We start from the raw sequence: 13,166 nt of genomic DNA on the forward strand, positions 1-13,166 counted from the left end.
TATTGTCGGTCGTTGATCAACTGGTGACCCTCTAGGTATACCAAGAGCTGACGGCTAATTATGCTCTCCATGATTTTAGAGAGCAGGGAGGTAATAGCAATAGGCCTGTAGTTTGCCGGATCCGAACTGTCTCCTTTTTTTTGGATCGGATTGACAAGGGCAGACTTCCATGAGTCAGGGACTACGCCTTTAGAATAAGAGTGCCGGAATAAACGCGTTAGCACCGGCGTCAACTCAGGGGCACACGTTCTAAGCACGATTGGAGAAATGCCATCCGGCCCGCTCGACTTCCTGACGTCCAACGAAAACAGAGCTCGCCTTACAGTTTTCTGTCTGAACTGTACTTCAGGCATAAGAGCTCTGACGCCGCGGGATGGTCGGCGGTGTTTTTCCGTTGTCGTCAAGAGTCGAGTTGGAGGCGAAAAGAGTGCACAAGAGATCGGCTTTCTCTTTTGCCGTATGGGCCAGGGTGTCATTCCTCATGTGCAATGGCGGCATGGACGGCTGGCTGAAGTTACCAAGAGCAGCTTTCGACAACGGCCAGAACTTGCGTGTTCCGGTCGGGTAACTGGAAAGCTGCTCGCCGATGTTGACGACGTGTTTTGACTTTGCACGGGCGATTTGCCGCTTAACAAATCTGGAGGCACGGTTGTATTTCCTTTTAAGAACTGTGCAGTTCGGATCCTTTGTGCCCAGCGCCGCAACCCAAGTTCGATACGCCTGTTTTTTGCAGTCAGATGCTGCTTTAACTGACGCATCGAACCAGGGCTGTGATCTGCCACCGATGGGAACTACAGAGTTTGGTGTAAAAATATCCATACCCTGTAGTATCACATCAAGAAGGGAAACAAACCCTGCTCCAAAGGTAGGATGCAAAAAAGGAACGCATCCTATCCCAATCTGCTGACTTGTAGTGCCAAACGCGGCGGGTCGCTGGTGGTCTGCGACGTTGGCGTCGGATAGGCACTACACTCCTGACCAGGCAATGGTCGGACATTCCGAGAGGGGCGTCGACAAAGACCTGGTAACCATCGGGATGTGTAGTCAGCAGAAGATCCAATAAGGACGGCATGTGGCTATCCACATCCGGGAGCCGCATTGGCGACTCAACCAATTGGGACAGACCATACGCCAATGCAAAATTATGCACAGATCGCCCTGCGTAGTCTGTGGTACGTGATCCAAGCCATTCGGCATTGTGCCCGTTGAAATCACCCAAGACTACGATTTCAGCGGAGCCTACCCTCAAAATTGCCGAGACGGCGACAGCAGATATCCTCCCTAACGTACACACATACCCCGGCATGAGGCAAAAAATTGTGCTCAATTTTGTACCCGGAGTACGTTAAATATGACGTATCGCTAGGTCGAGATATCTGCGTCTCAGTAAGGAAACTCAAGGCCGGCTGCGCCGTCTCAAGGTGGTGGTGGACGGCGTTTAAATTGGAGTGAATTCCCCTGATATTGCAAAAGTCCACGTTGAGTGTGGAGTGTGGAGCGGGGTGCCGTGGTGTTACTGACTCGTTTGTCCTTGGTCATGCGCGGTTCTGTGCCCTCCCCAGAATACGAAGGGCAGCCCGAGCTAGAGTGCCCGGGGATGGATTCTCCAACTCTGGTAGAGCTGGTACCCTCCTGGGGTAAAATCTTTTTTAGTACCGCTGTCATATTCGGGTGGAGGGGGGAGGGGGGGAATAGCCACCGGTCCTCGACACTAACCTATGCGAAACATAGCGGCACCAGGCCGCTACTTCACGCCGGTCTGTGCGAGTGTAACCGGGACGAGTCTGGCCCGATTGTGCTGACGTCAAAAGACGGCAGCGTGACTCTCCCACTTCTAAAAAGACCTTAGTCGCCTCTTACGACACCCATGGGCCTGGGACTCCCCTATTCTTTTTACGCCCCGGGAAAAGTACAGGGCAAAGGTCTACTCGCAAAATCGACAATGATACATTCGGAACGATACGATAATACTCCGAATATATCGCAACTAACCTACTCTAACAAATGTTCGAATTCCTTATCGTTTATCGTTACCATAGACTAATATTTTGATTTTTTTACGATGTTAGTGTGAATGTAATATGTTCAAACCTAAACATTATCTGTGCTTTGTCGCTGTGAAGTGTCAAAAGTCAAAACATAGTTTAGGCGCTAAGGACCATGCCAGACTCTGCACCACCAATTTGGTACCATTTACACATAATGTAAATGTTAAAAAAATATGTAATGAATATAATACGATCATTTAAAATTGAATAAATAATACAAAACTCGCGGATAATAAAATGTAAAAAAAAAGTAACTCAACCCTTCTCGTCGACTTCCTATTTATCAGGCGGCCATTTGCATTATTTCTACGCATAAACGATCAACAAAATGACTTAAATAACATAGTAGTAAAAAAATCCTCTTGAATAGTAAATCACATATAATTATTTTAATAATATTTATTAAGTATGTATATTGGTATGGCAAATATATCTATACAACTTGAAACGATAATAGCAACGACAGCTTAGATGGTGTCGTTGAGATTATTGTAAAAGTGACGTTTCATTATTTGTGAAATTTGAATATTCGTCTCTGACATTTTCAACTAAGAGTAGGGTTAGGACCGATAATATCGAATAATGTTTCGTTCGTCCAATCATCGTTTCGACATTGAATACGACGTTACTAAGAGTAGGATTCGACACGACTAATGCCACGATTTATTGAATATCGATTTTAGGAGTAGGCCCCCAGTATGCTGCGCCCAGTGAGGAAGCTGGAGGTCCCCTTGCACAAGCTCTCGGGAAGCCCAAATGATGGAAGTTTTGAGAGGATCGCCTTGTGCCATACATACATACCTATATGCGAAAGTGAAACTCCAATAAATATAACATATAAACCAATAATTTTCATTTCCTCGTTTTAACACCAATGTTTTTAATTTTCGTACGAATGAGATGACCATGACTTTACCTAATTAAAAATGTTATAAAAATCATCAAAAAATTTGTAAAAAAAATGTCTGGATATTCATCATGTCAGAGAGATCATAATTGCAAAGAAATGGACCGAGCCAAGTAGAAGAAGCCCTCCAGAAAAAAAAGGTCTACTAGAATATCATAGAAAAGAGAGTAATAAAATAATAAACTTACACAGGCCACCATTGATGAGTGGTCCATTATCTTTTCGACGGCAGGCATAAAGCCCATGTCCAACATTCTGTCAGCTTCATCGAGCACCACAAAGCGAATGCTCTCGAACGACACACGGTTGCGGTCCACGAAGTCCTGCAAGCGGCCTGGAGTGGCCACGAGGATGTGGCACCCTCTCTGGAACGAACAATGTATCAAGAGCTGCGGGGCTAGGAACTGGGACAGGACCTTATCCATGTAATGTTGATCATGAACCCTGGAGCAACCGCAAACCTAATTTATGACACTGTCATGTAATGAGTGTTTGTTACACGACTGTTAGTTTGCAAATCAATGGCACAACAGACATCACGGGTGTTACAGTAGCTAATTACATACATGCAATATTTTTTTACGAGCCGCAGATAAATTTGAAAACGGTGCACTAATTGTAGTCACTGTCAGTACTGTAGCGATGTCAGTAGAATTAGCTAAGAAACATGACACCATGAAGAGGTTGAACTTTTAATTAAAGTATTTGTTAATACATCAAATGGTCAACTCACGGCTATCTGCTCCGTCTGGTGCCGCACGGCCGTGCCCCCGTAGGCCACGGCGATCTTCAGCACGGAGCCGTACGCGAACTTGCGAGCCTCGTTGAATATCTGCAGCGTCAGCTCTCGGGTCGGCGCCACTATGACCACCTGCACGTGACACATTGTCAATGGCTCGCCAACCACTCGACAAACACTGACATGGAGTCGCGATCGAAAGCTGGATAAACACTGCATACACTCTACGTATATCCCTGATTGGTCTCATACATTTTTTTTATAAATGTAAAATATTAATACAAAACAATCATTTTTAGCTTAGTTTTATGTATTAAAATTAAACTATATAATAAAGATATGTAATTTATAGAGCTTTTACCATAAGAAATATGAAATCATTACTATTTGGTTTTAAAAACATGAGAATTATTTATATTTTAAAAATAAAAATCATTGGGTATGTTCCGATATGCCCTGCGACCACTGTACGTTTTTGACTTGCTTAAGCGCATATACATACTTATTTATTCTACTGTCAATTTCGTTATACTGTGAAGCCGTTCGTTTATAGTTAGTTATACTGGTTACTATTTAAAACGGAACGCAATCCCGTATACTGTCAGCCGCATTTTTTGTTATGCACACTACAATAATTATCACATGCACCTCTTAAGGCATAGCAATAAACGACAGAGGTTTGCCACATTCAAATATTTTTTTCCTCTAAGTATTCAATAATAGAATAGACTTTTTTCCAAAAGTAACTTTTTCAAAGATCTTATGAATTTTTTAATATTCATTTCGGCTTTTAAGTGTCTGGTAACTTATTATAAATTTTAACTGACTTTGGGAGGGACCGGAACTGTGTAATGTTAATTTAGATTTAGTTTTCAAAAGATTATTTTTATAGCGAAATGTGCTGTGCCGGGGCACATCTATGATTTAATTATAAAGATTAGGGTGTTTTCTTACAAACTTACATATTTCGAGTACATATGTGCACGGTTGTGTTAGAATATGAAACCGATACAACTGAGGGAACTACAAACTTCAATCATATTCCAAACTTAACTTAAACCCATGTGTCAGATCTACCTCAGGTAAAATAATACCTATATATGGTCCTTATATTAATATAGAACTAATTTACGTTAATTTAAGTTACATTTAGAAGAAAATATTTTCTCTCTTAATTTTATTTTATTAATACAAATTGAAAAAAAATAAAATGTTATAGTGAACTTGCAAATTTTTTGGTTAAAAAACTATTGTTGTTTCTTCAACACTGCTTTGTATAGATTTATTAAATTTGGAAAATATGGTAGCTAGACCGCTCCATTTTTAAATAAATACCAAATTGATTGAGGGTTAAGAAAAAGTAATACCTGTGGTTGAGAACAATGACCGTTGACGAGCTCCGCATTGTCTTGCAGCAACATGTTTATTATTGGAAGTAGGAATGCAGCCTAAACAAAAGAAAACTAGTTAGCAAATATATTTTTTACTATTTACACAAAAACTTAAGAGAAAATTATGGTAAAGAAATAAAGTGTTTTCCATAATAATATAATGATAATTATAAGTATTAATCTTTTATTTTATGTAATTGACTACAATTGAAAGAGCAACTATTTTTAATCTTGTTTCAATGTAATATATATTTACCGTTTTCCCGGATCCAGTTTGAGCACAACCCATCAAGTCTCTGCCATCCATAATTATAGGTATAGCCTGTTTCTGTATAGGTGTAGGTTTTGTATAGCCTGACTTGAGAATATTGTCCAATACAAATTTTCTGAGGTTTGCTGTTTCAAAGCTATCAATAGGCCGTGGAGGATTTTCACCAGTTACCTAATACAAAAACAAAAATTGTTATTGTGTTACACTACTATAATTAATATTGGTGCATATGCATAGTAACTAACTAAAACATAACACATCTTAATTCTAATAAAAGGTAGAAAAAACTTTACAAGATACTTAAACCAAGCATAAAGTGCTAAATAAGGTTATGTGAAGGCACATTAGGGAATTTTCTAGAAACTGTGATAATCATAATGCTAACATCAAGAACAATTATTATATCTTGTTAAGCCTACTACTTGGTTAAGTTGAGTTAGCAAGTCCTTTGTAAAGAAAACTATATGCTTTAACAATATGATCCCAGAATAAGTACAAATGTATTACGAAATTAAATAAAACGTGTATGTAGTCTGTAAAGGTTACAATAACATAAATGGTTTTCATTATGACACCACACCTTCGCCCACCAAGTTTAGTGCTCCTGTTCTTCTCATGTCTGAGGCTAATATTTTATAATGTGTGGTAGATTTATTGAAGTAGGCGTTACTTTGCGAAAATCCATAATTATACAAATGATTTGAGTTTTCTTTAGTCAGGCATCCTCAGGACGTGTTGTCTCGAAAAAATCTGTCAAGAGCCAGTATGTGTGGTAGGTGTTAACGTCCAATGGGATTTAGAATACTACTATGAAAATAAATATCCCAATAAAAAATGATTACGTAATAGGAGATCATTTCAAAAGAGCTTTATATTTTACTAGTTGTTACCCATGGCTTCGCCTGCTTTTACCAGTGTAACTACATTCATTAACACTTCAGTACAAGATTGGGGTCAATATTAGCCCCAGATCAATGCTGTCATCCATATTGCATAAATTATTAAGTACAGATTGTTTGTCAAGTGTTATCCTAGTTTTTTTTTTTCTCCTCTGATATTTTCTGCCATCTTGGCGATCTGTGCCTAGCACAATAAGCTAGGATAGCTAGGACAATAAACTGTTATTGTCTCTTGGGTGGTTAATTTTTGTCATGTACTTCATTTGTCAGTTCCATCAAACTGATCTGTAATGATTGCTGACGATCCGGTGGTGAATCTATCAGCAAGGTTAGGAATGCTGTGTCTTTTCAGTATATTGTATATGACACTACCAGTGGGAAGCCAAATTAATTATATGGCATGATAGTCGCAGCTGGTACTTTATGCTGTAGTTCGTGATTTCCTGTTTCACAGTGTTCAGTTTTAGATCAGCATGCATCAACATATTGCCAATGTACTGGGGAATGTTACACATGTTTCGTATTGATTTGCTTTGAAATCGTAGCAGTATTTCTACATTTGTGTTCTTTGATGTGCCCCATAGTTGAATCCCATAGCTCCATATTGGTTTAAGTATCGCTTTGTAAATGGACATTTTACTACTGTTTGACAATTTAGACTTGCGTCCGATCATCCAGTACATATCTCTCATTACAGCATCAAGTTGTTTTCATTTGGCCCATATGTGTTTTTGCCAGGTCAGTATGCGGTCTAGTTGCATTCCTAAGTACTTAGCATTCATCTGCTTGAGGCATGTTTTCGTTATACAAATGAACTGGGGGACATGTTTGCTTTCGAAGTGTAAAGGTTACGTGGACAGATTTGTTTTGATTTGCTTTAATTCTCCATTTATCAAGCCACGCTTCCACTTCCGACAAATGTGATTGGAGGTCAGTCGAGGCCTGTACTAGGTCATCAAGTGCTGCTAATAGGGCTGTGTCATCAGCATAGGTTACAGTAATGTTTGTGGCATGTGTGGGTAGGTTGGCAGTATACACAAGGTAGAGGACTGGACCCAATAGACTTCCTTGAGGCACCTCTGAGCGAATAAGGTATATTTTAGATGTATCGTTATTGTTATCCTGTCCATGTTATCATAGTCAAGTCAGATTTAAACAGTTTGGCTCGATCAAATACTTGCTGTCCCGCTTTGGGTGAAAAGTACACATATTCAACACATACCTTCATCAACAATGACAAATTTTTCGTCATCACACCAACTAAAATGAGAAAGTGTACAGTCCAAAGAAGCATCACAATCGGTCAGAAAAGTGAAATGTGGTCGTCACCCTGCGGCAGTCACGGTTTGGTGGAGGGTTGTCTTATTAAGGAGTCACAAAGCTTATATTAACAGACCGTATGGCCACAGACTAGGTAGATGTAGGTATAATTGGTTACCTACGGATAACTTGATAGAAATACTATTTTTTTGATAGTTGGATGAAATATCTTACTGCACACATCAAGAGCATACACTGATCTAAAAAATCAGATGTCAATGGGGTTTATTCACTTAAAATCAAGTCCAAATCCAACCAAATCAAGCTTGCCTGTTTTCTATCTCATATCAAATGATTGTCATCCACGCTCACCTTCACTCCGATACAGTCCAACTTGTCAAAGTTGATCCCCGAGCTGATGGCGCTGCTGAATATCTCGTGCTCGTCGTGGGTGGGCTCCGGCGGCACGTACGTCACGGGCGGCTTCTTGCCCTCCTCCCCCTCCTCCCCGCCTCTGCCGCCTCCGCGACCGCCGCGCCCTCTGCCTCTCTCGCCCCTCTCACCTCGGTCACCTCGGTCACCATTTTCGTAGCCTATATTTACAGTAATTCATTATACTCCCCATTTTATTTTTCCAAATATATATTTTCCTCTCATTTTCTTATAATATATTATATCTGTTATAAAGGAAATACAGTTTTAAGATCGTTTACTAACAATAGTTGGGCGCGCCATCTACACCATGAAGCGCGAACTACATTCAAGAACCTCCAATACTGCAGGCGGGGAGCGGCTCTCGCTCCCTTCGAGCTTACAAAACACAGATTCAACTTACTGATAACTTTTATAAAATAAATATATGTCCAGCTAAATAAATAAATTATTTATTGAAGTCACACAGGCAGGCATGCTGGTGATTCGCGCTAATTTAAAAAGGCGTTGATTTAAGTATGGAGTCAGTTTATAACATTTAAGAAAAATTCTGAAAATAAATTCAAAATGAAATTTTTTGTTGTAACTGAAGAATGTGTATGGATGTAACCATCCATATTGAATATGCTAGATTTATACAAAATAGTAGCTGTATTTGCGACAGAATAACTCCGCTTAAAATTCAAAAATCAAAAAGTAGCCAAGACTAAATTGTTGCAAATGCAAAGTTAATATTCACTGGCTCAATATAGACTGGCTTAGAACATAAACTACAGGAAGTCTTTATTAAGGACTCTTTCACTGATTGACTATTGATTTTTTTAACTCTTATTTAACTGGCTGTCCTGTTTGGCGAGATATTAATGCCAAGCTTATTTATATATATATATATATATATATATATATATATATATATATATATATATATATATATATATATATATATATATATATATATATATATATATATATATATATATGAACTATCATACTACTATTGGACTTTATTAACTTCATTATAAATTCGAAACAATTAAGAAATAACATATATGATTTTATGAAAAAGCTTGTGAGTTTTTATGCTACAACTTAATTCGATATTGTATCTTATATACTTATCAATTTCTGCTAAGCATGGTGTGTACACCAGGGGGTGTGAAGTTGCAATCTATTTTATATATTTAAACAATAGTTTTCCTGTATGTTATGTATTTGTTAAAATTCTGTAACATTCAAATAAAATAAATAAATAATGTCCATAACAAATAATTCTACATAATTTATATTTATTTTTTATTTTCACCAAGTAGAACGAATTACAATATTTTTTATTTCATGTCGCATTATATTATAGATTCCTAGAGTTAATCCGACTGTAGTTATCTAAATACCACTTTATTCATATTTAAATATTATATAAATTATCTAACTGACGCTGTAAACTGAATCAAAATCCATTGCACAGTAAAAAGAGTTGGCGGAATTACAGACAAACGCGGAACTTTAGTTTTTCGGTAATGTAAAGCAAAAGATTCAGTATCTAAAACCTCTATACGTATAAGTAAATAACTATTTATAAAATACAAACAACAGATATTTTAGTAGTATAATATTTATTTAATGAATTCATAGTAATTATATCAAATAAAATGTAAAGGTCATTTATTTATTATGAATGTCTGTTTGTGGACCATTTATTGTTCTGCTACCGTCTGTCACCCCGTACGTAGAACGGTCGCGTACGAACTTTTCGGACTAAAATAAAAATAAAAAAAGTCTAAGCAACATGCATGATATTACAAATTTATATACCATTTATGTTAATTCTTTATTCACTCAAAGTGCGTATGCACATGTAAACTTTTTTGTTATTGATGATTATGTTTTGTTTTTACATAAAATTAAATTAAAGGGAATTTGTTTGAATTTAAGTATGTTTTTATTGCAACGTTTAGTCTTGATTTTATAATTTTACCAACCATTTAAATAAAGTTTAAATAAACCGACAAAATTGAATTCTTTACGTCATAGAGCGACGTCATTTGACGGCAAATGAAATGCAAAAAGCTGTAGGGATGTTGCAACCGGGAAGTAATCAATCTCAGGTATCTCGGCATTTTGGCATTCATAGAAGTGTTATTTGTTGTCTTTGGCAGCGCTACAATAATACAAGGGAACCCGCTGAACAGCATTCAGGCCGTAAAAGGAGTATAACCACTCGGCAAGACCGGCACATACAACCAGCTGCAAGACGCCAGCCGATGATAACCGCTCGAGAGATAAGTTTGAGTCTACAAAATTCAAGTGGTGTTGATGTAAGTCCCCAAACTGTGCTAAATAGACTGCATGAGTACGGCCTACAAGCTCGACGCCCAATTAAGTGCCCACCGATACGTCACGGGAATCGCGCTCGTCGAAATGAATGGTGTACAGAATGCAGAACATGGACCCAGGAACAATGGGATAGAATTATGTTTTCCGATGAGTCGCGATTTGGGTTTAGGCCTGATACGAGGGCTGCACTAAAAGTATCGGGAATGGAATATTTCCACTGTTCCTGTCATATTAAAATCTTTTTAATTGAAAACTCCTTGGTTTTAAAAATCGAATACTATTTATTTATATAAAAAAAGATTCTGGGTCTTGTCACAAGTTCTTTTCAAACTTGTTTAGTCGTTGAGAAAATGGAATTGACTCGAGAAAATTCTAGAGCGATGATTTATTATGACATTCGAAGTGGTTTAACACAAAAACAGTGTGTTGACCGGATGATTTCTGCATTGGGTGATGAAGCCCCATCCAAAACCACAATTTATTGCTGAATTTCAACGTGGACGTGTCAAGCTCAGTGATGATCCCCGTTAAGTTCGACAAAAACTGCAGTCATCAAAGAAAACGTTGATGCTGTGCGTCAGCTGATTGAGGAAGATCGACATGTGACATACCGCACTTTTAGACATTGGGATGAGTTAAATATATATCTTATTATTATATCTTGCATGAATAATTAGGTGTAAAAAAGTTGTTTTCCCGATGGATACCGTATTTGCTCTGTGAAGAGCAAAAAGCGGCTCGCGGTACTTGGTGCGTCAGAACTCTCGAAAGATTCCACGCAGGATTCTCAAATGCTGTATACAACATCGTATCAGGTGACGAATCCTGGATATATGCGTACGAACCCGAAACAACAAAACCAGTCACGAGTTTCGGTGTTCGAAAAATCAGCTAAAGCCAACACAAAATTCTTCGTTCAGTGTTGCAAAAAAAATGGTGGCCACGTTTGTCTCCAAAACCGACCATGTTGCGACTATTCCTCTAGAGGCACTAAGAACGGTTAATGCAAAATGGTATGCTAGCATTTGTTTGCCACAGGTCGTTTATGAACTCCGTAAAGAGAACTGCAACCGCCGCATCATCCTCCATCACGACTAATACTTCGAAAGCAATAAATACATTTTTAAATAGTAATGTTGTGTCACTTCCTTGTTTCCCGAAATGTTCAGTGCCGCCCTCGTACAAGAAGGGTGCGAGTGTACCGTCGGCCCGGAAATACTGAAAGGCACAGGTGCATTCAGGAAGCTCATCCATTCAGCGGCTCAACACTTATGGTATGGGCGGGTATTATGAACAGGCGAACTGAGCTCGTATTTGTAAATGCAAACATGAACGCTGAAAATCACGTTGAGGATATTCTCAGACCTTGTGTCCATCCATTTGCACAAAACTTTGGCTCCGATTTTACGTTAATGCCAGACAATGCACGTTCACATACACCTCGGCGAACCAGTCAATACTTGGCAACGGAGAACATCCGGGTATTGCCCTGGCCTGCATAATTGCCAGACCTCAAACCCATCGAGCACGCATAGGACATGCTCCAGAGACGTGTTTTGAAGGACTTGGACGGAGTGACATCAACCCAACAGCTGAAGGATTTGCTAAAATTCCATTGGGAGCGAATACCGCAAGATGACATAAACAGTCTCATTAATTCAATGAATAATCGTTGCCGACAAGTTCTGAGTAGTAGAGGAGGCCATACTTTGTATTAAATTATCCTATTCTTTCACAATAAATTCATTTTCTTTAGAAATTTCATTTTGTTAAAAAACTGTATAGTTGCTTTTGTACCTTAGTTTCTGTAGCATATTCTAATATAATTAATTTCTGTTATTAAAAGAACTTATAAAGACAACAGCTGTTATTTTTACATCATAGGATCCTAAAAATATTATTTTAAAAATAAAATACAACGTTATAATGTGAACCATCCTAAAATTTTAATTAGTACATGTTGCTTAGACTTTTTTGATGTGTGTGATCGCATTTTTAAATTAGGACCGATAAATGTTGTTTTAATGTTTATAAATAACCAGTGTCTAATTATTTTTATAAATCACATGAAAAAAATTGATTTCCATGGTGATTTTTTATATATCTAAAGTATATAATATGATATCTATGCTATATATGCTAAAGTTATAGACAGGACGGTATACAACAAGTTGCTGCTATAATCTTGTTAAGGTACCATTACTCTGCTAACAAACCTCCGTTGGAGTCTCCATCTCGCCTGTCCCTGCCGCCTCCTCTCCCCCCTCCTCTACCACCTCGTCCCCGGAACCCTCCACGACCTCGACGTTCGCCAAACCCGTTACTTCCGAACTTGTTCACACCTAAAATGTAAATATTTTCATTAATTTCAAGGAGCTGATGCAGTAACAAAAAAGAACAATATTTGTTATGTTTTATAGTTAAAAGTAGCCAATCTACTTCTACCTACCTAGTTAATTGTTAATTAACCAAATAAATACAATGATATTATAGTATTAAAAGAGGTATCTATATCACTAGTGCGCCGAAAATCAGTCGCCTAAATGGAGTCAATTGGTTCCTTTGGTTGTATTCGCTCTCTCCATACGAAAACGGTACGCACGCGTTTGTTGTTGACAGAATTGCTTACAATTTGACATTTGGTACACCATTAAAATGCCGTCTTGTGTTATGGGAAAATGCAGTAATTACGAAAGTAAAAAGAAATCATAGATTTACATACCACAGTTAAGAATTCATGAATTGTAACATTTTATTTGATTTAATTAATTCTCTAACAAAATAAATATGACGCCATGACATCGCCGATAGCCGCCAAGCCGAAATCCGAAACGTGAATCGAGTCACGAGTGCGGACATAGATTAACGTACAGAAATGGCGAAAT

The 13,166-nt window shown here is 38.1% G+C and overlaps 1 protein-coding gene across 2 annotated transcripts in view; it reads right to left on the reverse strand.

Moving 5' to 3' along the window:
* LOC126976867 (ATP-dependent RNA helicase vasa) overlaps positions 1-13,166 on the reverse strand; it is a 37,227-nt gene that overhangs the window by 15,225 nt on the left and 8,836 nt on the right. For both annotated transcript variants that reach the window (XM_050825487.1, XM_050825488.1), the window contains exons 4-9: positions 12,498-12,623; positions 7,888-8,108; positions 5,342-5,527; positions 5,062-5,142; positions 3,689-3,826; positions 3,144-3,320 (exon numbers count right to left, since the gene is read on the reverse strand). In XM_050825487.1, the coding sequence (XP_050681444.1) occupies positions 3,144-3,320; positions 3,689-3,826; positions 5,062-5,142; positions 5,342-5,527; positions 7,888-8,108; positions 12,498-12,623 (929 nt within the window). The remainder of the gene's footprint in view (positions 1-3,143; positions 3,321-3,688; positions 3,827-5,061; positions 5,143-5,341; positions 5,528-7,887; positions 8,109-12,497; positions 12,624-13,166) is intronic.

This window comes from Leptidea sinapis, chromosome 42 (assembly GCF_905404315.1).
Source record: "Leptidea sinapis chromosome 42, ilLepSina1.1, whole genome shotgun sequence".
Lineage (NCBI taxonomy): Eukaryota > Metazoa > Arthropoda > Insecta > Lepidoptera > Pieridae > Leptidea > Leptidea sinapis.